Source organism: Rhincodon typus, chromosome 5 (assembly GCF_021869965.1).
Source record: "Rhincodon typus isolate 14 chromosome 5, sRhiTyp1.1, whole genome shotgun sequence".
NCBI classification, from domain to species: Eukaryota; Metazoa; Chordata; class Chondrichthyes; order Orectolobiformes; family Rhincodontidae; genus Rhincodon; species Rhincodon typus.
The window spans coordinates 63,851,451-63,878,878 of record NC_063336.1 but is presented as its reverse complement, the minus strand read 5'-3'; the positions used below and the strand labels follow the sequence as shown (position 1 = coordinate 63,878,878).

At 41.0% G+C, this 27,428-nt stretch overlaps 1 protein-coding gene across 1 annotated transcript in view; it reads right to left on the bottom strand.

The window, feature by feature from the left end:
• The window catches only part of LOC109933524 (ectonucleotide pyrophosphatase/phosphodiesterase family member 3), a 113,947-nt gene that overhangs the window by 69,588 nt on the left and 16,931 nt on the right, over positions 1-27,428 (bottom strand). Inside the window, exons 6-13 of the mRNA XM_048597009.1 lie at positions 27,242-27,321; positions 22,471-22,590; positions 14,137-14,246; positions 9,270-9,335; positions 8,210-8,282; positions 4,785-4,893; positions 2,237-2,368; positions 130-161 (exon numbers count right to left, since the gene is read on the bottom strand). Coding sequence (XP_048452966.1) covers positions 130-161; positions 2,237-2,368; positions 4,785-4,893; positions 8,210-8,282; positions 9,270-9,335; positions 14,137-14,246; positions 22,471-22,590; positions 27,242-27,321 — 722 coding nt within the window. The remainder of the gene's footprint in view (positions 1-129; positions 162-2,236; positions 2,369-4,784; positions 4,894-8,209; positions 8,283-9,269; positions 9,336-14,136; positions 14,247-22,470; positions 22,591-27,241; positions 27,322-27,428) is intronic.

Below are 27,428 nucleotides of genomic sequence, written 5' to 3'. Positions count from 1 at the left end.
TGCAAAAACCCTAATTCTGGAATATCAGAAGAAGATTAATTTTACTAATTTCTGTAATTAAGTACAATATGGCTGGAACAAGCCAACACTTTACAGCAAATGAAAATTATTTTCTATCATGTTACTTACAGAAAGATTTTTAACAACTCCTTCTGAATCAACTGAAAAAGAAAGAAAGCAATGCAGTCATTCCACAGAAACCTGGTAATGAGGTCTGAGCTACTGTGCATTCGTTTGATCTTTTCCTTGCCCTCCACTGCTTGTATTTGAGTTAATACAGAAGAAACCATGGTGAGTGGACTCACTCAAGTGTGGGAATAGCCCCACATCACTCTACTAATGGTGGGAGAGCATCCCCTGATTAATTTGAAGGGCAGAAAGACATGCTTCCTGCCCCTGTCAGTGTGATGTCAATTAGCCTCATTAATGAACTAGTTGACATCATTATGCACAAGCCACTGCAATTTTGTGCTGCCACAGAGATTTAATGGGGGCTCTACTGCTTTCCCATGACTTTAAACAGCCGACCAACAATCAGCAGATTTCCAGGGTTGGTGTTTGCGGGGTACTCGTTGACAGGCATGCTGTACCAGTTCAGAAATTTGGGGATGAGTGGCTTGGATTTTGAAAACTATCCTCAACCCTTGCCTCCGACGTCAACCACCCCTCATTCAACCTCGAGGCACCCTCTCCCTTGTAACATCCACCAGCTCTCACAAAACAATGGTCCCACAACCATTTCTGGGCCTCTAGCGGGTGTAGAGCCATGAGCAGTCATTGCTTTCATTGGCATTGTGAACGATGAGTAGCTGCTGGCCTCTGATTGGCCAGTATTGTTTTGGTTGGTAGGATATCCACTGCTGGGATCCTCAGTTTCCAGGCGAAGCCTGATGGTGGTGTCCAATTATTATTCTAGCAGGACTGACCAACACAACATGCAGGGGCTCCCAAATGATTCTCCAACTGGTGGGGCCCCAAAATCCTGCTCCTTGGGAAGGTGCAATCACATCCTGGGTTTAATTCCAAGAGCTTGCTGGCCTCCACTTCCACATTCTGGACACCATATTACATGTACAAGTCTAGGCTATAAATGTCCATATGCAATTTTTGGGTGCACTGCATTGGAGTGCACACCAAATGTTTACTCATTGAAAATATAGTAGCAAATAGATCAAGAGGAGAAGCCCTCACACATTTGTCATTTCAGAAAGCAGGAGCAATGAGGTCAGTTGTGGTCTCTTAATCGTGGTTCCTTCTGGAATCAGCTCATTCATCAAACAACGGGCTCCCTTTGTTTGGTTTACCAGGTAGTCCATGCTCCAGAAACTTCATTGGAGGAGCACTTCATTGTATTTCTATGTTATGAGTTTAGCTTTCAGTAGCCAAACAGCCAACAGCCAAACAGATAACTACCTCATATAAGTCACTACCATTTTTTTGCCTATTGGCAGCAGGTTTCAGCAGCTGCAGGTAATATCATGAAATGGTGTGTTGCAAACTGATCTCCTCATCTGATCTCTCTCAATACTGGCCTCACCGTTGTGAGAAGTCAATAATTACAGACCAGATATTTCAGATGAAAGGGAACCTTAGCGAGCACCCTGTAGGATTGTCATTATAGCCATTGTAATGGCCACATAGAAATAATATTTAAGAGATCCAGGAGGAGGGAAGCCATCCTTCTGGTTGGCAGCATGATATGGTGCTGAATGAACAAAAGGAAAATAATGAAAACTCTGGAAAACAAAAGTTGCAGAAAGGGAAATGCAAAAAAAAGGAAATAATAAATGTTATCCTGAAATTTTGTCAATGTACTTCTTGTCTTGCCTCATAACCACAACAGGAAACCCAACGAACCTTCAGAGAAATGGCATTATTTTCATCTGCTTTCATTCTTTCTGTGGAGGCTACGCTGATTTCCTACCAAAAGTGTGGGCAAGACCAGAAGAGCTACTACAGAGACATTCTTCACAGAGCAAAAACTTTAGTTAATATCATAGAAAAAGGTTAATTATCAGTTAATTTATAACATAGGAAATCAATTTAACTAATTTGTATTAATCTTCTTTGAGTATTTGCAATTGTAATTTTAAATGCTCTACCCATCTCATGCTGGTGGTATTTACATCACTGTTTCTGTTGTATCACTCTAGTGGTATTTACATCACTGTTTATGTTGTAAATCAAACTATGATTTGTAACAGATCCTTTTGTATTTTACATTAATAGTACTTGCATGTCAAATAGTCCTTGGGAACATTTTTTGGTCGAATGCGAGCAGCTGGACCACTGTACACGTATAAATTATCCACAGTTTCAAAATATTTAGTCATATATTCAATTTGGTCACAGTAGGTCTTTTCCATTCCTGGAAGAGAAGGAAATTCAGGAAAACAGCTGTAAGATAAGTAACACCATTCAAGTTTTGAAAATGCATTAACCCCTTCAAAAATAGCATTTGTATTTAGCGCAGAAAGTAAATATTGGATCTTCTTTAATTTTAAATTCTTATTGAGACCATTTTTGTTAATATTGGTATAGCTTACATTTAATCATTACTTAATTATGTTTAATTAATCAATCAGCTTCAGCAGGTCCTTTCATGAGATCAATGTTCTTAGTCATTGTGGGCTCCCACTCAAAGTGGCTGCACGGGCATAGAATTTATTCATCAAACACAGGGACAACGATAGAGAAAGTGCTTGCATCTTTTGCAATACACGGACTCCTGGAAGTGTCGGTCACAGATAACTGGCCATCATCTACCAGCAGGGAATTTAAGTATTTCCGAAAGTCAAATGGTATTTGTCATATAAGAACAGCACCATGCCAGCTACAGCTCAATGGAAACAAAATATTTGATTAATGATAGTTCCATAAATTAGAAAACATTTATAACTTTGCAAATCTAGCACAGAGCTTTGTCCAGGAACACAGCTCAGGGGATAAGCAGATCCAGCAGAATTTTCAAACCAATATGACCACAAAATCCTATGTGGCCCATTACTCTCCAGACCATGAAATTATACTGTCTGCATCTGATGGGGTTTCTCTGCTGGACCCACTTTAAAGTATGCTGCATTTTATTGCAACAAGCAAAAATTTGAAAGACTATCAAAATCAGACAGGCAGACTTTGAGTTCTTAGAGAACATGATGCTGAATGCTCACATTGAAGACGTCTGTCAGGGGATCATCCGGTCAGCTGACATCTTATTGTACACTCTTACATGTTTTGTTCCTTTATCAGTTTTTCAGTCAAGTGAACATGACTATATTTATTTTGCTGTGCTGTTTTATTGTACATCCTGGTATGGCTCATACAACTTGCAGTTGCGATGTGCCTATCAGTAAATTTACACTATTACCACAGTGTTAAATTCTTTTCAAGCTTGTTTTTTTTTGTGGTTGGTTGGCTAGCCGAGCTGGTTCGTTGTTCCGCAGACGTTTCATTACCCTGCTGGGTAACATCATCAGTGCAGCCTCCGATGAAGTGTTGTTGTGTTTTCCCATCTGTTATTTGAGCTCTGGTGTCCGTTGGGCTGGATTACCTCACTTTTGGTTTTCCTTCGCAATGCAGTGTATATGGGGTCTAGCTCTATGTGTTTGCTGATGGCTTTCTTTGTGGAGTACCAGGCTTCTAGGAATTCCCATACTTGTCTCTGCTTTGCTTGTCCCAGGATCCTAGTGTTGTCCCAATCGAATTGGTGGTTCTCCTTATCCATACGGATAGAGATGAGTGAATATTGGTCGTGTCTTTTTGTTGCCAATTGATATTCGTGTATTCTTGTGGTTAATTTCCTTCCTGTTTGTCCAATGTAGTGTTTGTCACAGTCTTTGCAGGGAATCTTGTATATGACATTGGTCCTGTGGGTCTTTGGTTTGGGTGAGCAGTTGACGAAGGGTTGGCGTGGGTTTGTGTGCTACTCTGATGCCCAGTGGTTGTAGGAGTCTTGTGATCAGTTCCAAAGTGTTCCTGGTGTAAGGTAGTGTGATGAGTGTGTTGGGGCGTGTAGTATCTTCCTGGTGTTGTTCGTGTGAAAGGCATCTTCTGACCCAGTTTTTCAGGTATCCATTGTCTTTGAATACCTAGAAGAGGTATCTTGACCACAAGACTCCTACGACCACTGGGCATCAGAGTAGCACACAAACCCATGTCAACCCTTTGTCAACTGCTCACCCAAACCAAAGACCCACAGGACCAATGTCATATACAAGATTCCCTGCAGAGACTGTGACAAACAGAGACTGTGACAAACACTACATTGGACAAACAGGAAGAAAATTAACTACAAGGGTACACGAACACCTATTGGCAACAAAAAGACATGACCAATACTCACTCATCTCTATCCACATGGATAAGGAGAACCACCAATTCGATTGGGACAACACCAGGATCCTGGGACAAGCAAAGCAGAGTCAAGCATGGGAATTCCTAGAAGCCTGGTACTCCACTAAGAAAGCCATCAATAAACACATAGAGCTCAACCCCATATACACTCCACTGTGAAGGGAAACCGGAAGTGAGGTAATCCAGCCCAATGGACATCAGAGTTCAAATAACAGGCAGGAAAACACAACAACACTTCATCGGAGGCTGCAATGATGATGTTACCCAGCAGGGTAATGAAACATCTGCGGAACAACGAACCAGTTCGGTGAGCCAACCAACCACAACACCCACAACCCGAGCTACAAATCTACTCTAAAACCTTAGAGGCTTGTTTTTTTTTAACATCTTGTGCTTTGAGTGTTTCTTGACAAACAACTAAACAGATATACCATGATCAGCCACAATAATGAGGTTAACACATTTGTGTAGGTTTTTCTGTTTGAGTCCATCCATCAGCATTCCTATCATCTGATCAACTGACTGTAATGCTTCAATCACCTGCAAAATAACAAGAGACATGAACCAATAATTAAGTAACACTTGAACACCAACTACTTCTTGACAATTCAATCCAACAACCTAGAGAATGCAGTCCTACCTGGATCTACACTTAAGCGCTGTACATGCGAGGCTACAGTCCAGGAGCTGGTAAGCGGGATCAGAATGGACAGCTAGTTCATTCAGCCAGCAGAGATACATTACGCTGAATGGCCTCTGTCTCTAACTGAGCTTATCAATGGTTCTATGGGATACTCAGATTTAATATTGTCGGAAATTTAGGACAATACAGAAAATGACTTAGAATTATTGAATCCCTACAGTATGGAAACAGGCCATTCAGCCCATCAAGTCCAAAGCAACTCTCCAAAGAACATCCTACCCACACCCTATCCCTGCCACTGTGCATTTACATGACTAATCTACCTAGCCTGCACATTCCTGGTCACTACAAGGGCAATTCAGCATGGCCAATCTACCTAATCTGCACACATTTGGACTGTGGGAGGAAACTGGAGCATCTGGACAAAACCCATCCAGTTGCAGGGAGAATACGTGAACTCCACACAGACAGTCACCCAAGGGTGGGATTGAACCCAATCCCTGGCACTGTGAGGCAGCAATGCTAGCCACTGAGCCACCATGCCGCCCTTGTGTTCTTTTAAGTTTCCCGTTTTAGATAATGAAAGAACTTTATTTTCAAATGTTTTAGTTACCGATACAAAATTAGAAATTTAGACCAGTGTTTGGCATATGTGATACAACTTTGGTGCAAAACATTATCAGCACTAAAGCCAAATGTAAATTAAAATAGGAATTTGACACATTTCCAATGTTAGTTCCTTTAATTGTATACAACCACGATTAATTCACCACAACCATCAAGAATCTACCGTTCTCAGCCTTAAAAATATTTAACTCCCACTAGTCTCTGAAGAAATGAGTTTCACAGAACAACTACCCTCCAGGAGAAAAATATTATTTTCATCTTATTTTTAAACTATGTTCCCTCATTCTAGAAACAACAAAAGGGGAAACATTCTTTCAGCATTCACCCTATCAAATCCCCTCAGGTTTTTATTTGTTTCAACAAGATCGTATCTCTTTTATTTTCAAAACTTCAATAGATAAAGGCCCAAACCTTTCCTCATAAGACAACCCACCCCATTGCAGGAATTAGGCAAATCAACCTTCCCTGAATTGCTTATAAAATTATATAATTTTTTAAATAAGGAGATATAGCCTATGCACAGTACTACTGATGTGGTGTCACCAACATCCTGTACAGCTGTAGCAAAAAATGTTGTACACTTATAATCCATTCCCCTTGCAGCAAACAACATTCCAACATAGAAAATAACACCTGAAGGTAATCAGATATAGGCTGAGATTGACTGAAAGTAGAAAGTGAATAAACATAAAGAAACTAAGCTACAAAAAAACAATCAAAAATGTTCACTGTTAACATTCCTCTCTCCACAGACATCGTCATGCCTGTTTAGTTTCTCAACCATTTTCTGTTTTTCTTTCAGATTTTCAACATTTGCAGTATTTGCTTTTATTTTAGTCAAAATTATTATTTGGGAAATATTTTTGAATTACAAGGTATTGAAATATGAAGCCTTTTAAAGGGAATAGACAATTTTACAAGGATCACAAGAGTCACATTGCATGCTAGGGAAAGGGAAACCAATATATATAGTCAAAAGACACACCAGAAAAATGGGATGTTGGGGATGATAGAATAGAGTACTTAAGGGAATTAGGCAAATTTAATTAACATCCAAGGAGATGTAGTAAATTAAAATACTTTACCTTCAACCGAAAAGAGATAGAGGATGGGACTAATATTAGTGTGCCTACAGATTCTTGTGTAGGATAAAAATCATAAATGTAATATTTGATGAGACAAAAACATACAGAAAAAGAAGGACAATAAGAAAACCATTGCATAAAGACTCTAACAATTCAGGAGCAAAATGCATCAGTATTATCTAGGAATCAGCACCAGAAATAACATGTTAAAATGTGGATACTCAATTTGGCTTGATGGTAGGAAGCAAAGAGTAATAGTGGAAAGATGCTTGTTGGACTGAAGGCCTGTGACTTAGTGGTGTGCCTCAGGGGTCAGTGCTGGGCCCATTGCTGTTTGTTATCTTTATCAATGATTTGGATGAGAATATACAAGGCATGATTAGTAAGTTTGCGATAACACTCAGATAGGTGGTATTGTGGACAAGGAGGAAGGTTATCAGAAATTGCAGCAGGATCTTGATCAGCTGGGGAACTGGGCCGAGAAATGGCAGATGGAGTTTAATAAAGATAAGCGTGAGGTGTTGTATTTTGCAAAGTCACATCAAGGTAATAGTTTCATGGTGAATGGTGAGGCCTTAAGCAGTGTAGTGGAACAGAGGGTCCTTGGTTATCAGAGGGACCGGTTCTCTGAAAGTGGAGTCACAGGTAGACAGGGCAGTGAAGAAGGCTCTTGGCACACTGACCTTCATCTGTCAGGATGTTGAGTATAGAAGCTGGCAAGTTATGTTGCAGTTGTACAGGACGTTGGTGAGACCACACTTGAAGTATTGTCTTCTGTTTTGGTCACATTGCTAATAGGAAGGTTGTTATTAAACTGGAAAGAGTACAGAAGAAATTTATAAGGATATTGCCAGGACTCAAGGGACTGAGTTATAGGGAGAGGTTTGACAAGCTAGGGCTTTTTCCTTTAGAGTGTAAGAGACTGAAGGGGGATCATTTTGAAGTGTATAAGACCATGAGAGGCATGAATAGGGCGAATACACTCAGTCTCTTTCCTAGGGTTGGGGAATCGAGGACTAGAGGGCATCAGTTTAAAGTAAGAGGGGAAAGAATACATGGAAACCTGAGGGGCAACTTTTTTACACCGAGGGTGGTATGCATATGGAATAAACCACCAGCGGAAGTGGTTGAGGCAGGCACATTAACAACATTTAAAAGGCATTTGGACAAAATCTTGGATAGGAAAGGTTTAGAAGGATATGGGCCAAGTGCAGGGAAATGGGGTTAGCATGGATGGGCATTTTGGTCAGCATGGATCAGTTTGAGCCGAAGGGCTTGTCTCCATGTTGTAGGACTCTATGACTATATCATTTTATAATGAACAATATCAAAGGCATAAATCAAACTCTTCAATTGTGACTTTTTATGAAAGGTAACAAGTGAGGCAAATTGAATATTTTAAAACTATAATGTGTGCGTACAAGCTAATTATATATCCAAGAAAAATGAATGTAAATTAATCATACTAAAAACTTAATTAGAATACAAATAATTAACTTACTCCACTACTAACAGGTCCAAATGAATGTCCAGCACCATCTGGTTCTTCAAAATATAGGGTATAAAAGTTTGGCCTGATTGACAAAATCAAACACTTAGTATAGCAATGCTGAGATTTTCAGCTAACATACATTTCTAATTTGAATAGCTATTTTTGTAAACCTGATTGATTACTGATGATCACTGATCACATGAACTCAAATTGTGTCCCTTCCTCCAACTATCTCTTCCATGGTTTGGCTCCTACATTCTGCATCTTTCTGTCCATCTCTGTTGGGGTGTTCACTTTCTCATGGTGTACAACTCTTACATTTAGATGCATTGGCATCTGTCTCTTTGTCAATCTCCAATTCTCTCTATTACCCTTTCCTCTTTCGGTCCTCCTCCTCCTCTATATATTTCCCTTTCTTCAGTTGTTTTCCTCACACATTTCTGACTTTCAACAGCCCTTTCTACATTCTCCCATCTCCCTGCTATTTGATTTTTTTCTTTTCTTTCCTTTTTTCTCCTATGGAGATATTAAGACAAATGTGGGACACAAACTATCATTTGGCCGCAGCAGTGAAACAGATTCTCAATAACACAGATACAGATGGAGGGTTAAAGCTTGAGGAACTGAGGAACCGGTGGGAAACGTGGGACTGGAGGAAGGATTAGGAGAGCTAGAATCTGGGTTGAAGAGGAAACAGAGATATCACAGTACAGCAGGGCCTGGAGAGAAAGCTAAACAGAAGGCCAGTGTGCAAAGTAGAATGGTTTGAAAAAAGTGTGGAGACCATGAGGCAGGATACAAAGGTCAATAGCTTGGAACAGAGGCTGAAGAACAATTTTGGAGCACAAGGAATAAGAGCTACTGACTTGTGGCTTTGGGTGCAAGTGCCAAGCAATTGAACAGAGAAACCAGGAAATGGGACATCAAAGCCAACTGGGAAGCAGACGAATCTGCTTAATGAAATTGCTCATGATTGACAGACAATTGATGGACAGACTTTTTATTTAAATTCTGCAAACAGACTGATTACTAATGACAAGTTAGTATGATAATAACCAAAAGTGATTACCTCTCCGACTCAGGTAAGCTGAGCCATTTCAAGACAGTAAATACCCTTTCTTCAAATGGAATTGATCTGAAAATATATAAACAGTTGTAGGCAAAAGGGAGAGATAGTAAAAGCACTCAAGATGAAAAGATTACATCAGTTATTTTTGATGCATTGGTTACAATTAACTAGGTTCTTTCAAACATAATTAAGTAGAAGTTACAATCATCTAGATTTGCAACACAGGTGTGGCAATATAATTCAGACAGAACACATTATTTGATCATGAAACCATTTAGCTTTAAGCACATTAATATTGTATCAAAATCCTATTAATCTGGATCAAAAACAATGAGGTAACTAAAATATTATTTGATCTTTAAATAACGTTCCACTGTCCACCATTTTATTGCAGATTTCAAATTATTTAATGTAATCAGATATTTGTTCAAATAGCAGATAAAAGAATTTTCAACAGATATGTTTTACTGCATGGCATGGAATGTAGGATTTAGGATCAGCAGTAGGCAATTCAGCTCTTCAATCTTGGTATTATATTCAAATAAGATCATGTCTGATCTGGTTGTGGCCTCAACTTCACTTTTCTGTCTATCCCTGTATAACCCTTCACTCCCTTGTCTATCAACTATTTAAACTAATTTAGAAGTTTATGACTGAATTGAATTGCCTGGAATTTGCTTTAGACATTCAGCATTAGTTTACCAGAACAAGTAGAAATCTTCCATCCATTTTGTAAAAAGTATATATTTTTCACATGTGCCCTGCATGTACCAATATTTCTATGTACAAATGGTGACTATGTTTTGGGTGACCATTGTTAGTTGCTGAGGGAAGTAAATCTGTTCCTGGCCAATAGTGGTGACATGTTGTAATATCTTGGTTACAAAATAAAATAAATGAAACTTTGAATGTTTTTAATTCCAAGTACATTGAAAGATGGGAAAATTTGGCAACATCACAAGCATCACCTAACCTCCACCCCCTCCACCACAAACTCTGTAATCTGCCTAAACCAGCATTAGAGGGAGGAGAAAGTGGTAAATCTGTCAGCATTCATTATGGCTTATAGGTAAATAATGCCACTGCTACTTGTTATCAAGTGATAAATCCCAGCAGCTAGGCTTCATTATATTCATTACATGGTAACAATGCCTACTTGATTTTCATACAAATAATTACACACTGAAAGATTGGATGTTTTGTTTTCATTTCATGCAGTGGTGCATTTTAAATTGTTAAAATTTTTTCATGGAATGTGAGTGTTTTAATTGTCCTTGAATTAAGCAACTTGTCAGACCATTTCAGACGGAAGGATATTACTGAACCAGATAGATTTTACAACAATCGAGGACACTTGTAATGGTCATCATTATGGAGACTACCTTTATATTCCAGGTTTACTACTTGGATTTAAGTTCCACCAGCTGCCATTATGGAATTGAGATTTGCTTTTCAACATCATAAACCTGGGCTTCTGGATTACTAATGAAGTGACATTAGCACTACATCATCATCTCCCATTTATGAGATGTTTAATACAGTGCTGAAACAAAGATTGGGATGACTTTTCCCTGCCCCTTGGAAATGGGATTGAATGCAGGGCGATGATTGTGAATAAAAGGGGAATGACTTTGGGACAGCTCTAGATGATTTGCCCAGTGCTGGACAGGGAACATGAGCTTCATGGAGGCAGGCAGTCATTTGGTGTAACTAATGTGTCACAAGGGAGCCATTTTGTGACAACGGCCATATTTTCCCACCATTGCGGTGGATTGTTACTCTATGCAACTGAGCTCAGTTGAGGAGCCCTCACAGCAACAACGTGGCAGCCATAAGAGCCAGAGACTTCATGCCCAATGACAGGGTTGCAAGGATGAAAGACTGCAACCATCACTACCCATGTAGAGGTCTGTCCCTTCACTGTGATGGACTTATTGACTCCAGCCCTCTTAATTTGATGGTTCAGCGTAAGCAAAGGGCACCTTTTTGTTGTGGTTGTTGGAGGCTGACCTCACTGAGGCTCTCAAGAAATTGCCTGCCATCTTTAATAGGTTGACAAACGGAGAGGCAGGCAATTAGTAGGACACTGAGTGGTGGTGCCTGTGGGACCATTGACAAAATATATGGGCAAAGGACCGCTATATAGGCTGAATGCTGGGGACACAGTGCCCACCCAAAATTCAACCAACCATCCTGGATAATTGGCCATGTTAGGGCCTCAATTAGGGCAAAGGCAAATGGACCCAAGGCCTTGCCCACCCCATATAAAACTGGACAGGTTGAGAACTGATTGGAAAGCAGCGGGAAAGCCAGTTGGGGAATTTTACGGGCTTCCTACCTGCCGAGACTGGGAACACAAAACCTTACTTAGAGGTTCTGCTCTCTGAATCCATTCATGATCCGATATTGACCTATGCACACTGTATTTTCTTGACTTCTGAAAATATTTGAAGATTTCTGGTTACAAACACGGAAATCTAGGGCACAGAAGGAGGCCTTCCAATCATTGTGGCAGGAAAACTGTTGCAGAGCTTAATTCCACATTCCAGATGCTGGTCTGTAGGCCTGTAGGTTACTGCATTTCATGTGGATATCCACATATTTTTGAAATATTTTGAGGGCTTCTGTCTCTGCCAGACTTTCAGACAATGAAAGTGGAATCTTCTCCCCTCAGAGATAGCGAAATTAAAGTAAGAAGGGCTCTTACTTAGTTGATTGATGGCCTACCTAAACACGACGAGCTCCCTGCTGCCACCAGAATTGAGTTCAGGATGGGAAAGCCCATGCTTTACACTCCCATTTGCCACCAATTGGGGCTCCTAAATGATCAATTGAAGAAACCTTAAGAACTTCATCCATCATCGCTGGAAAAAACCTTGCTGCGAATGAGCCTGTTACCATGCAGTGTGCACGGGCAGGTCAAACTGCCACTTGTCACATCAGGATGAGGGGTTTCCTCAATCAGAGACAATTAACGCCTGATTGAGGCACTGGGCATGAAGCGGGAGACTTTGTGCTGGGAGCCAACCATATGCCCTTGATTCCAGCCTCACTTGCCCCAAACTCTACCTCAGGCCAAACTCAAGAAATAACTCCTCCTCCACCTAACATGATTTATCTTTGTCTAGGGTCATCTACAGTCTCCTTCTAACTTTATCCACAGGTGCCAGTGGTGCCGCTGAGCACAATAGGTGCCAGCCATTTGATGACCTCTAAGGGTCTTGATTCTGGGGAAAAACCCACCAGTGGCCTTGCCATTGCCATTTTGGCAAGAAAGTTAGAGCACCTGGAAGAGACAGGTAAGACCCTGATGCCTCAGCAGGTTTACATCCAATTTCCAGACTCCCATCACCCTCTGGATGAAAGGATATCTTCCCAAAGTTCCAATGTCTTCTTATATTGGTGTGAGTTTGCCTCCAGCAGGATGTTTTACCAATACGTTTATCCAATAACATAAGAAACTGGAGTGGTTATCATGGTGCTGAGAAACTAATGTTTCTTACAGCTGACTATCATATACAAATGTTCCATTCACAGCCACACACAAACATTAGTTTGCCACTGGAAACAATATGCCTTCAATAGGTTGCCATGCTTCAAATGATCCCAAGGTAAGATGGAATGTTAGATCCTTTTACCCTAGGTTGCATACAATGATGCAGTAATGATACCATGTGCTTGTCTCTTAAAAGTACAATGACACATTGACCATGAGACATGATCCAACATAATCCTTCAATCAAGAATGCCCGGTATTAGTTTTCATACAATGTAACTCAGCAGATTTGAACTAAATTTGGACAACAATTTTTCAAGAGAATTAGAATGGTCTAATTATAACAATTCCATGAAAACTGTCTAAGCACTCCAAATTTCACATTGCATGTTTAAAGAGGATTTAGTAAGTTAAAACCATCTGGAAAAATTGGCCATGGAACTGATCCACAGCTTAGTATCCATATGTATTTACACAATGACTTAATGGGATAGAACAATTGTTCAATGAGGAATGATTAAACACATTGCACCTTTGTACGTACAAAATTCTTACAGGGATCAAAAGAATTAATGCAGGAAGGCTGTTTCCCATAGTTGGGGTGTCCAGAGCAAAGGAACACAGTCTCAGAATGAGGGGCAGGCAAGGACTGGGATGAAAAGGAATTTCTTCACTCTGAGGATGTTAAACCTTTGGAATTCTCTGTCCCAAGCATTGTGGAGACTCTGTTGTTGGGTATGTTCCAGACTGAAATCAGTGAACTTACATATTTTAAAAACAACAAGGGATTTAGTGATAGTGCTGGAAAATGGTGTTGAAGTTGAAGTCAGCCATGATTTCATTGAACGGTGAAACGGGTCCAAAGTGTTGATTAGCCTGCTCCTATTTCTTTCGTTCTTATGGAACGTTTAATAGAAATATTGACAATTATTTTTAGCAAGAGGAAATGTAGCTATGGCCTTTTGATGGATCTACCCACCCCAGCAATGTCAGAAATCATACAATACCAAGTTATAGCCCAAGAGGTTGATTTAAAATCACAAGCTTTCATAGCACTGCTCCTTTGTCAGGTGAAGTGACTGGAGTGGTGCATGCAAGTAAGCTAATGAATCCTTATTCTATACAGGCAAAAACTGCAGGTATCAGGAAAGGAGTGGGAAAATCTGAGTTGGTCTGATGCACATTTTTTAAAGGGTTCCAAATTGGCATAAATCCAGTCCTAATACTCCATTTGCCATTGCATTAAAAATAGATTTCTGGTTTTCAAGTATTCATTCCTACCATTGTTGCACAACTATGCTCATTTCATAATTTTCCAAGTAAATTACTTCATGATTATTTCATATTATTTGCATATACTACAAAACTTACTTATTGAATTTCACATATTTATTTGGGTACGTTCCATTTATTTTCACTTCAGATCCAGGCCAGAAGAAAGTACCTGCTTTTAGGCCTTGGTACATAGCTGTCAGCCATAACTAGGTAAAGAACAAAAGTACATTTAAGTCACATTTATGCAACCAGTGATTCATATGAACATTATGATAATAGGGGAGCTTAGTGATGAAGGTCATGGGGAGATTGCCCTCCCACTTTTGCATTTTTTTGCTACCTTTGTCCACAGTGTCAGCTTCAACCACACCCAGGCCAGACACAGCAAGGCAAAGAAAAAGTAAAACTCTCTAATTTGCCCCAGCAATGATCTGATTATTGGTGATTGATTAAACAGGACCTAAATCTTTAAGAACTGATGTTAATCTTGCCAAAATGACATTGTGTGGATAACTTGTATGCCCCATAGCACTAGCCTCCTTGACTCTTTGTCCATGCAAATAGTCATTGGCAAGCCACTCGTCTCACCACATAGACATGGAAACTAGGAGCAGGAATAGGCCATTCGGCCCTTTGAGCCTTATCTGCCATTCAATATAGACATTGCTGACCCTCTATCACAAAGTCACATTCCTGCTTTCTCCCATACTCCTTGATGCCTTTAATATCTAAAAATGTATCTATCTCTTTCTTGAATACATTCAGTGACTTGTCTCTGCAACTTTATATGGTAGAGAATTACACAGGTTTACTATCCCTTATTCTGTACTTCAGTCCTAAATAACCTACACTCTATCCTAAGCCTGTGAACATGGTTCTAGACTCTTCAACCGAGGAAAACATTCTCTCTGCTTCCAGCCTGTCCATCCCCGTCAGAATTTTATATGTTTCAGTCAGAATCCCTCTCATCCTTCTAAACTCTAGTGAATACAGGCCAATTGAACTAAATTCATCATATTTGTGCTCTCAGACCAACAAAAACACATTACTTCAGCCTTTCTGCATTTGTATCTATGACACTAAATACTTCTTCAGGCCATTTTGCTTGCATGAATACACATATTTTTAATATATTTGCACAGGATGTCTCCTATGGCTCTTAGCTTGCTTTCTTAGCACTCTTAGTACTTTACAACTCCTTACTTCTGCATACATCATACTGCTCCTGCCCCTATTTCTTTTGTTCTTATGGAATGTTTACTATAAATATTGTCAACTATTTTTAGCGTGGGCAATGTAGATATAGCCCCTTCTTAGAACTACCCACCCCAGCAATGGAACTGGGAAGGGTAAGAGTGGTGCATGCAAGGAGGCTAATGCATCCCTGTTCCACGCTGGCAAAAACTGCAGTAAATGGGAGTGGAGTGGGAAAACTGCAGTTGGTCCTATGCACTTTTAAAGGGTTCTCAAATTGCGTTGACTTGGCACCAATCCAGTCCTAATACCCACTCCATTTGCATTTGCATTAAAAATAGATTTCTGGGTTTCAAATATTCGTTCCTGACATTATTGCACAACCATGCTTATTTCATAATTTTCCAAGCAAATTGTTTCATGATTTTCTATCTTATTTGCATATACTGAAAAACTTACTTATTGAATTTCACATATTTATTTAGGTATGTCCCATGTATTTTCACTTCAGACCAAGGCCAGAAGAAAGTAGCACACACTTAGCACGTACTCACTTACTTATGAGCCACCAGCTTCTGTGGCTTGCATTGCATTTTTCGTGCAGCTGGAGAGGTAAGCATCCTATAATGGTGGGAAGGCACTGAAAGGTCAATCTATCAGTCAGACAGCATGTACTCTGCAGTTTACACAGTAAACACACTGCATGTGCTTCAAGCAAATGGCTATGTGTAGAGGGGCGCAATCCTTAGTTGGGTAAAGGGGGATTACATTCAGTCAAGGAATATTGCCCTATTCTAGTGCAGGGCCACAGTTAATCAAACATTTGGTCTTATCAGTGAAATAACTCTTCAGAGGCCGGCATCTCAGCACCAATCACCCATTATTGACAAATGCATAGCCTTTGACAATAGTACTGCCTCTCGCTGAGTCAGGCATTCCCATATCCCTGACATTCATCCCTTTATGTCAGCCAAGTCTCCCTGATTGGACCAGATTAACAGCCCCAATCAGGGAACTCATATTCTATGAGGTCCATCTGGCTGACCTCATTACAATCACTATAATCAGAGTCCATAAATCAGACCAAGCTGTGTCCTGAAGATCAAGTACAACCAGTCTGGGGATTACAGGTAGGTCAGAGAGGATGCTGTGGAATTAGATTCGAAGGAGTAGTACACATTTACCTTCAAATAAACAGAGATAAGGACTGAATATAATAGAAATAGATAGAAGAGCAGTTAGTGGTGATGCAAGAGCAAGAGAAGTGATGGGAGATCCCTGTGAGTGGGTTGGAAGTGCAGAGGATGGGAAGGCTTAGTAGGTTGGGAGGATGTGATGGGTGAGAGCCATTGAATAGCCATGCTGCATGCAATACTGAGTGGTGTAATCCATGAATCTTGGTGAGAGATATGTGTAGTGGGAGAGTTAGTGTGAATGGTGGCTATGTGAGCATGAGGCAGCAAAGGGAAGACAGTCCACTTACTTCACTCAGGACGAAGCACTGGCCCAGGCTGCAATTTGTGTGCAGGTTGGTTGGGATCTAATAGTATGGGTTCCTGTAGTAGTCAGCTGGGAAATGAACTGTCCTTCTCTCCATTATACTGTCCACCAACACCTCTAGGTCCCCACCCGCAAAGCAGGGTGCAAACCTTCTCTTCTCTACGCTTTGGGTTGAATGTTGAGGCTTCAGCTTCACAATATGAAGGGCAAAACCTGATTCACAGCACTTGATGTGGTGTGCAGCTCAGCTTTAAATAAGTTGCCCAAGGACTGAAAGCACAATAGGTGCCCATTAATGGTGAGCATTTCTAGTTTACCAGTTGCCTGATTTCTCAGAAAAGGCATTCAGGAACCTGGTTGCATAATTATTGAAGTGAAGAGTGAACAATTACACAAGAAAAACTCCTCCCAGCCACAGCAGACTTGACACTATGAATTTAGCTCGACAAAACACTGATTAAAATGGGCAACTTCCACACAATGGGATGACAAAACTATAAACAGCTTTTTTTGATTTTGATTTGATTTATTACTGTCACATGACCTGGGTTCGATTCCACCTGTGGGTGACTGTCTGTGTGGAGTTTGCATGTGTTCCCCGTGTCTGTGTGGGTTTCCTCCAGGTGCTCGGGTTTCCTCCCACAGTCCAAACATGTGCAGGCTTGGTGGATTGGCCATGCTAAATTGCCCATAGTGTCCAGAGGTGTGTAGATTAGGTAGTTTATAGGTGGATGGGTCTGCGCGGGATGTTCCGAGGGGCGGTGTGGACATGTTGGGCCAAAGGGCCTGTCTCTACACTGTAGGAATTCTATGAATATTCTATGTACCAAGGTACAGTGAAAAGTGTTACTTCACATGTTTTACAGGCAGATCGTACTATACAAATGCATCACGGTAATAGAACAGAGTGCAGAATACAATGTTACAGCTGCCGAGAAGGTGCTGAGAGAGATCAACATTAACATTAAAGATGTCCATTTAAAAGTCTGATAACAGTGGGGAAGAAGCTGTTCTTGAATCTGTTCGTACATGTGTTCAAACTTTTATATCTTCTGCCCTTACAAAAGAAGGGTGAAGAGACTATAACCGGGTTGGGAGGGTTCTTTGATTGTGTTGGTTGCTTTCCCATGGCAGCAAGAAGTATAGATGGAGTCAATGGATGGGAGACTGCTTTGTGTGTTGGACAGGGCTGTGTTCACAACTCTCTGTAGTTTCTTACAGACTTGGGAAAAGCAATTGTCATACCAAGCTATGATACATCCAGATAGGATGCTTTCTATTGTGCATCTATAAAAGTTTATAAGAGTCTTTATGCACACACTGAATTTCCTTAGCTTCTTGAGGAAGTAGGGGTGTTGTTGTGCTTTCTTGACACTAGTGTCAACAAGGATGGGCCAGGGTAGATTTTTGGTGATTGTCTCTCCCAAGAACCTGAAGCTCTTGGCCACCTCCACCTCATCACCATTGATGCAGACAGGGATGTGCCATCCACTCCACTTCCTGAAGTCAATAACCAAATCCTTTGTTTTGCTGACATTGATGGAGAGATTGTTGTGAAATAATTCCATAGAGGCCAGTATCCCATCATTCCAAGATGGTGGCAGAGTAGGACGCTTCAGCTGGAGCCCGCCCGCTCCATCTATTTCTTTTTCTGTTTTTTATTCCTGAACTCTTGGCCTCTGCGCAGTTTCAGACTCCCAGCCTCAGTGAAGACTTGGACTCTTGGCCTCAGCATGGACCCGTTAAGGTGCCCTCTCGGCTGCCTATAGTAGTCTCTTGGCCTGACGTGACTGTCTCGTGGCCTACCATGGCAGTCATTGAGCTCAGCTTGGCAGCCTTTTAGTAGCCAGTGGCTGACATTTGGCCCAATGTGGCATCAGCATGGACTACCAGCCTCGAAGTGATTCCAGACCCATCTCCTGGCCTCAAGAGCATCGAGGGGAAGCCTGGTGCAGTTTGGAGTCAAAGCCCAGTGCAGACTACAGGCTTAGTGCTAGTGTGGACTGGGTTGGAAGAAATTTTGTTCTTAACCTTTTATTTCTCTATTTTCTAATTTATTCCCATGATCTGTAATGCTGGACTTCTTAGTTTCTTTATTTTTTAAATTTTTTCCTATGAACTTGTACTGAAGAAGGTGACACCTTAAGTGATGACTTGTAAACTTTTCACTGTACTCATTTGAGTATATGACAATGTCAGCCAGGGGTCCCTGGTTGAACCAGATTAAAAGCCCCGATCAGGGAACTCATATTCTATTGAATCATAGAATCCCTATAGTGTGGAAACAGGTCCTCTGACCCAACAAGTCCACACCGACCCTCAGAGCATCCCACCTAAACCCATCCCCCTATAACCCACCCAATCTACACATCCCTGAACACTACGGGCAATTTAGCATGGCCAATCCACCTAACCTGCACATCTTTGGACTGTGGGAGGAAACCAGAGCACCTGGAGGAAACCCACGCAGACACAGGGAGAATGTGTAAACTCCACACAGACAGTCGTCCGAGGGTGGAATCGAACTCGGGCTGTGAGGCAGTAGTGCTATCCACTGAGCTACCGTACTGCCCCATGACCTATGAGGTCCATCTGGCTGACCTTGTTACAATCACTACATTGTCTTTGCACCATGCCTCTAAACACTCTGTCTCCTGTACAGTTGAGTCAATTAGTAGTGTTTGTCAATGCTGGTGGGCTAAAGGATTACAAAATGACAGTTAAAAATGAAGGGGAAGAAAACCTGACTGTAAGCAAGTGAGGGACCAACTACATATTTGACTCCATGTTTGATGGCACCTGTATTGAAAGTCATGCTGCATGTGCTTATTGTACACTGGTCTAATCTGCACCATCTCTACATGTCCATGTTGAAATATGCTTATCTGGAGAATGAGACAGGTTTGAGATTGCAGTGGATTAGCACTGTCACAGGCCATGCTAGTCCTCTGGTCTATTTAGCAGCTGAGACTATCAGACCAACAATTCTGATTTAGTTTTTTGCTGATCCAGATTCCATAAAAACAGTTCCCACATTGATGCAGGGTGGTGTTCTGGAGTTAGGATTAAGTGATGACTCATTTTGTAATGTCATCTGCAATGACTGATAAATTTCAATGTCACAGCATGTGAAGACAATTTTAAAGGGCCTTCTAAGGACACAGATTGCACAGTTCATCAGGATGTCTGCTCAGATTCTTTTACTTCTTTTCGAGGTAGCTGGTTCTGCCGGGCTTGGTAATTTTGTGAATTTTGTGCTTCGTCAAAGTAAGCAATCATACATACTTTGGCAAATTAGCACTATTTTAGTAAACCTATGGTAAATTTTCAAAATTAGTGGCCATCTCATGTGAGCCTGTCTGCGAAGTTCTGCTAATTCTGAAAATCTCTCAATATACAAGGAATTTAAATAAGATTTCTCTATTTGGAATGACTATTACAATAATAAACATTTGCAAAAGCAAAAGTTGCTTCTAGGCAAACTGTCATGTGAACTGCAATACAATATGGGAAAGATAATTCAAATTGTGAATGGCTGCAAGAGGCAGAGCTGATGACAGACATATCCTGTTATGGGAGATTTAGTATGAAATAAATCTTATGCAATGTAGTCAAAGAAATGCCTCCTCAGGATGTTGGAGTCATAGAGTCATAAACAACATGGAAACAGATCCTTCAGTCCAACTCGTCTATGCCAGCCAGATGTCCTATACAAATCCAGTCCCATTTGCCAACATTTGGCCCATATCCCTCTAAACCCTTCCTATTCATATACCCATCCAGATGCCTTTTAAATGTTGTAATTGTACCAGCCTCCACCATCTTGTCTGGCAGTTCATTTCATACATGCATCACTCTCTGCGTGAAAAAGTTGCCCCTTAGGTCCCTTCTATATATTTCCCCTCTCACCTTAAACCTATGCCGTCCAGTTTTGGAGTCCCCCAACCTGGGGAAAAGACCTTGCCTATTTACCCTATCCATGCCCCTGATGATTTTATAAACCTCGATAAAGTCACCCCACAGCCTCCAATGCTCCAGGGAAAATAGGCCCAGCCTGTTCAGCCTCTCCCTTTAGCTCAAACCCTTCAACCCCAGCGACATCCTTGTAAATCGTTTTTGAACCCTTTCAAGTTTTGCAACATCCTTCCTATAGCAGGGAGACCAGAATTGCACGCAATATTCCAAAAGTGGCTTAACCAATGTCCTGTAGAGCCCCAACATGACCTCCCAACTCCTATACTCAATGCACTGGCCAATAAAGGCAAGCATACCAAATGCCTTCTTCACTATCCTCCTGCGACTCCACTTTCAAGGAACTATGAACCTGCAATCGAAGGTCTCTTTGTTCAGCAACACTCCCCAGGGCCTTATCATTAAGTGTATAAATCCTGCCCTGATTTGCCTTTCCAAAATGCAGCACCTCACATTTATCTAAATTAAACTCCACCTGCCATTCCTAGGCTTATTGGCCCATCTGCTCAAGATCCTGTTGTGCTCTGAGGTAATCTTCTCGGTCCACTACACCAATTTTGGTGTCATCTACAAACTTATGAACCGTACCTCTTATGTTCACATTCAATATGTAAATGACAAAAAGCAATGGACCCAGCACCGATCCTTGTGGCACACCGTTGCTCACAGATACCATGTCATGGATTAATTTAGTAATAAATGTTGTGCTGAGTTATTTGTTGCACTATTCTTGTAAACATTGGACTTGTTCTTTGATAATGAAGTAATCAGATTAGATACTAAAGTGCAGTTAACACAGGTAGTTTAAGTGATTCACAAATGTTAACTGCTTGTTTGGTCAGCAGGCTCCCTCAAGTTCAGCTCAGGATGCCTAGGTAGCACCCAAACAAAGCAGCAGGAACAGAAAGACTAAAGAATCCTGAAATCATTTCAGGTGCTTTGAGGTCAATATAATGTGGAACCAAGCATTGTTTAGAAATATAGCACTTTGTAATACATTAGTGTGGTCTCTTTTATTCTGTTAACAATTCTGATTGGCTCTGTTCCTCATAATTAACCTTGAAGGTGCTGATCATGGTAGGTGATTGTACATGGAGCTGTACATGGAGCACTGAGGCCCCTAATCCCTAACGCACTGGGGTGAACACGATCTCGGGAAACATGACCTTAGATTAGATGTATGGGTTTGGAGTGTCAATCAGCATTGCACAGGGTCAGTACATCACAGAAATAGTTGAACGCTGTTGCTCACTGACGTTTCAGAAATGTACACGCAACCTGCACATATTCCAGCTTAACTCCATACAGATGTTCCAGCCTGGGAACTGAACAGGGGGTAATTGGAACAAAGCAGAACAAAGGTTCAACCCCTGAAAGGTTCTGTGAACATCACACCAAAACATTAGCCTGACATTGGAAATCTGAATTCTAGCCTCTTGGATAATTAAGTTCCATGTCCTGACATTCTAAATGCTCTGGACAGACTCAGAAGATTCCCCCTCTCCCTTAATTTCACTGTGCAGTTCCTTTAAGATTGACACTTGCATGCAGGCACCTTAAAAGGATTGCTACTAGAGCATTTGTCCCCTGGGTGGCTCATTCCTCATAGCTGCATAGCAATGCACGCACATTGCTTAGGAGTGATCATTCAGACAGAACGTTACCATACCATTCCTCATAATTGTATTTCTAAATATGCAGAACCGATGATGTATTTGTGCTAAATTCTTACTAAACAAAACAATTAGTATACAGTATACTCACTGGCTGTCCGCCCCACCACACTGGATTGTTTTTCTCATCACCAGACAGAGAGAAGGATAAGTTTAAATTAACATCATACATGTTGTTGTCAACAATGCCATGTGTTTCCGAATAGAGTCCCTAAAAAAAATATACATTTACTTCAGATTAACTAAATTCATCTCTTCATATTAAAGTTTCTGCCATATGCTGACAGCTATGAGCAATTATAACAAAAAGTCTAAATAACACAGGCTGCATAATAGCTACTTTTAAATATTGTGCTCCCAGTATTTTTCAGGAGTCTTCCTGCCTGTGACGCTGGTCTGGAGACCCCTGTGAAGATGACTTACGTAAATTCACAGATCTGATTGCTAATAACTTATCAGTTTTCAGATCAGTCTGTGAAAAAAGGAGGTAGTAGCTGTGACAATTCCAATGGGGAGAGAGCAAATTATTATTTAAATGGAAAGCAGGTTCAAAGTGCATTAGTGTAGAGGGATCTGGCCATCTTTGTGCATGATTGAGAGAAAATGGGTGTGCAGCATATAATAAGAAAAGGCAAATGGAATCCTGGAATTTATTGCACAAGGACTGGATTATAAAAGTAAAGAAGCGTTATTGCAATTATATAAGGCGTTGGAGAGGCTACATCTGGAGCATTGTGTTCAGCTCTTACTTGAGGAAGGATGTGGTGGAACTGGATGCAGTTCAGAGGAGATTCACCAGGTTGATTCCAGGGATGAAAGGGCTGTTGTATGAGAAGCGGTTAAATAACTTTGTAGCTTGTACTCGCTGGAGTTCATAAGAATGAGAGGGGGATCTGATTGAGGTATATAAGATGCTAAAGGGTGATTGTTAATGTGGATGTTGATCAGATGTTCCCCTCTGTGGGACAGTCTCGAGCAAGAGGGCATAGATATAGAGTGAGAGGGAGTAGGTACAAAACTGAGATGAAGAGGTATGACTTCACTCAGAGAGTTGTGAATCTATGGAATCCACTGCTCCAGAGTGCAGTGGAGGCAGAATCAATCAACCAAATCAAGAAAGAATTAGATGTGTTCCTTTTTGAAAGCAGGATAAAAGGATATGGGGAGCAGGCCCGAAAGTGGAGTTGAGACCAGGATTGGATCAGCCACGAGATAACAAGGTGTAGAGCTCGATGAACACAGCAGGCCAAGCAGCATCAGAGGAGCAGGAAGGCTGATGTTTCGGGCCTAGACCCTTCTTCAGAAAAAGATCTAAGATCAGCCATGATCATGTTAAATGGCAGAGCTGGTTCGAAGGGCTGAATTGCCTACTCCTGCTCCTAATTCCAATGTTCCCATGTTCCAGTGGGAAAAGCCATTCTAGTCGCTCAAGATCCTTGTAACCTTACGGGATTTCTATGGAACCCCTGCCTGTCCCAGACTCTAGAAGGAAACTATTCCAGTGTTTCTTAAGAGCCAAGATCCATTGTTTTCCCATCCAGACTAATTTCCAGTATTCCCCCACCATGTCCACTCTAATGATCCCACTCCAGCTCCCCCTAACCAATGCAATGGCTTTTTACTCCCTAATTTTGCTTTGTACTGTAGGATGTTAGAAACTTTGGGCATAAACAATATCAATTTTTCAGGAGTAGTTATTTATCTTTTGCCCAGATTTTTTGATGGACAGTCATCTCTGCAGCATGGGTGGGAATTATGAATCAAGACCCTGTAGAATCAATAGCAGAAACTGAGAAGAAATAAAAAATTCTGATGGACAATTCCCCGAACCTTGAAATTATCTATTTAAATCTTGAAATTTAGAGGGTTCTATGGCAATTGCATTAGCAGTTACCCAGGAACTAAAAACCTAGACTAAATCCTGGGTAACTACTGGATAATACCCCCAACCACACCTCACCCCCTCCCCCAGTGCTCCTCCAGAGGTGCCTAACCCCATCCTAGACCTGACCCAACCCAACATGCCCACCACCCGCCCCAATATCACCACACTCACCCACCCTCACTTAAGCCAGATCCAAAATCCACTGTAGGACCCAACAGCCACTTTCCTGCCAAGAGCTAACAACCCAGCTACTTGATCCAATTGCATTGAAAAAGGGGCATGGCTTGCCAAAATCAACCAACCTGCACTATGCTAAGTTGGCAGATTTAAGGTATGTTTCTCACTTCTGCAGGAGCTGTGACTGGAATTTCCCTGCTAGAAATGCAAAGTTCTAGCTTAATGGGATAAAATAAAAGAGAGTAGAGTGGCAATCTGATGGTGACCATCATTCCTCAGAAAATCTGGCCCAATATTTTTAAGGTTAGATTTTACAAAGATACATTCCCAATGCAGTCTTATTCAACAAGAAAACATAAGAGGAAATCATCTCCATGATTTCAGCAAATACATTTTTTAAACATATTAATTCATGAAATGTGGGCATTTATTGAACATATCTAATTGCCCTGGAGGTGGTAGTGGTGAGTTGCCTTCTTGAACTGCAGTCGTTCTGGTGTAGGGATACTCACAGTGCTGTTAGGGGTGGAGTTCCAGGATTTTAACCCAAGGTCAGTGAAGGAACAGCTATATAGTTCCAAGTCAGAAAGAGAGGAACTTGCAGATGGTGGACTTCTGATACATTTGTTTCCCTTGTCCTTTTTGATAGTGGAGATTTGGGGTTTGGAAAGAAGCCTTAGTGAGTTATTGCAGTACACCTTGTACACATTGACACCTCTGTATGTCTGTTGTAGAAGGAGTGAATGTTGAAGATATTAGCTGAGGTACCAATCAAGCCGATTGTCTGGTGTCAAGCTGCACTCTCCAAGTAAGTGGGGAGTATTCCTACACACTCCTGGCTTGCTCATTGTAGGTGGTGGATGTGCATCATCTACTGTGGGTTACCCACTGCAGATCTCTCACCCTCTGATCTGCTGTTGTAGCCAAAGCATTTATATGACTGGTCCAGTTCAGTTTTTGATCAATGGCAATTTCCAGAATGTTAATAGGGAGTTTGGTGATGATAATGCCATAGAATGTCAAGTGGAGATGACTAGATTCTGTCTTGGAAATGGTCGCCGGCTGATGTTTCTGAAATGTGAATATTCCTTGCCACTTGTCAGATCAAGTCTGGATGTAGTCCAGGTCTCGCTGCAGATGGACATGAATTGCTTCAGTATATGAAGAGTCATAAATGATACTGAATATTGTGTGATTATCTCCACTTTTCATCTCCTGATAGAGGAAATGTCCATAAGACCATAAGACATAGTTTTCCATCAGCCCATCGAGCCTGCTCCACTTTTCAATGAGACCATAACTGAATTAATAATCCTCAATTCAACCCTCCTGCCTTTTTCCCATTACCCTTGATCCTCTTACTGATTCAAAATCTTATCTCAGCCCTGAATATACTTAATATCCCAGGCTCAACAGCCCTCTGTGTTAAACCACAGTCACTACCCTCTGAGAGAAGAAAATCCTTCTCATTTCAATCTGTAACAGGCAACCACTTATTCTGAGACTATGCCCCCTGGTCCTAAACTTTCCCACAAGTGCGAACAACCTTTCCTGTCAACACCCCAACCAATTTGTTTCAATAAGGTCTCCCCCTCATTCTTCTAAACTCCAGTTAGTACAGGCCCAACCTACTTAATCTCTCCTAATACACAGTCCCTGCATATCCATGATCAGCCTAGTAAACCTCCTCTGGACTGCCACCAATACCTGTATGTCTTTCTTAGATAAGGGACTCAAAACTGTTCACAATATTCTTGCTCACTAGTGCCTTGTAAAGTTTTAGCAAAACCTCCCTATTTCCTGAAGAAGGGTAATACCAGAAACATTGACTGCTCCTTTCCTCCAGATGCTGCGTGGCCTGCCGTGTTCTTCCAGCCTCCTGTTTGTCTACCTTGGAGTCCAGCATCTGCAATTTTTTTGTCTGTCCCTATTTTTATGCTCCATTCCCTTTAAATAAAGGTCACTGATGAAGCAGTTAGAGATGGTTGCCCCTACAACATTATCCTGAGGAACTCCTGCAGGGATGTCCTCCAACAGAAATGATTAACCTCCAATAACCACAACCATCTTCCTTTGTACTAAGTATCACTTGAATCCTCACGTGGAAGGAGCCACAAAGTTCACATTTGTAAAGTTGATCTTGAAGACTATTTCCCTACTTCAGAAATGTTCTTAAATCTCAGGAGTTTTGTGCTAAATGTAATGGAAAATAAACAGCCAATTCATGTGTTGCAGTGAATATTTTCAGTACAATGCCATAATAGAAATCTGTCAATATCTCTATTTAATGTGGGTTGCTTCTACCATCTCTTCAAACAGCGCACTTTCTTATAAATGCAAAACAATCCTAAAATAGTTTATAAAAAGACAGATCAGTCATTTCCTGCTTTTGGTTTTACAAAAGTTGCCAAAACTTTGTGAAAATGCAGTAGCTCACAGAGAAGCACTGTTCAGTCCTCCAAGGTGCTGTTGCACAATGCAACATCTGTTTGTCATTTTTATCATCCAAGCAAACCCAGACCAGCTGTGAATTCTGAGAAATTTTGAGGAGATCCCCTAAAGTGTAGAAAGTGGGAAGGGATAAATCTGAGGAAAAGGTTTCACTGAAGAAGAACATGTTTAAGTATAGCTGAGTGAGAGCCTCATTAATTTCAGGCCTTGATGACAGCAGATGATATAATCCAAAAACTCACTGGCTTGTTACTTTGTCTTCATTATCATGCTTACCTTTCCATTTCTGAAGCAACAAATTTCATAGAACATGAACAGAAAGTCACTGAGGCTGAAAAACAAAACTTACCGTGACAATAGTGTAGTGATTTGGAAATGTTTTGGTGGGGTACATGGCTCTCATGTACAGAGAATGTGTTCCACAGGTCTCTGAAATTAAGACATCATGTTTAATTTTATTTATAAAGGATATAATATTATTTCCTTTCATTCGGTTGTAGTCTCACAATGTAATTTCAGTATATTTCACTTAACAT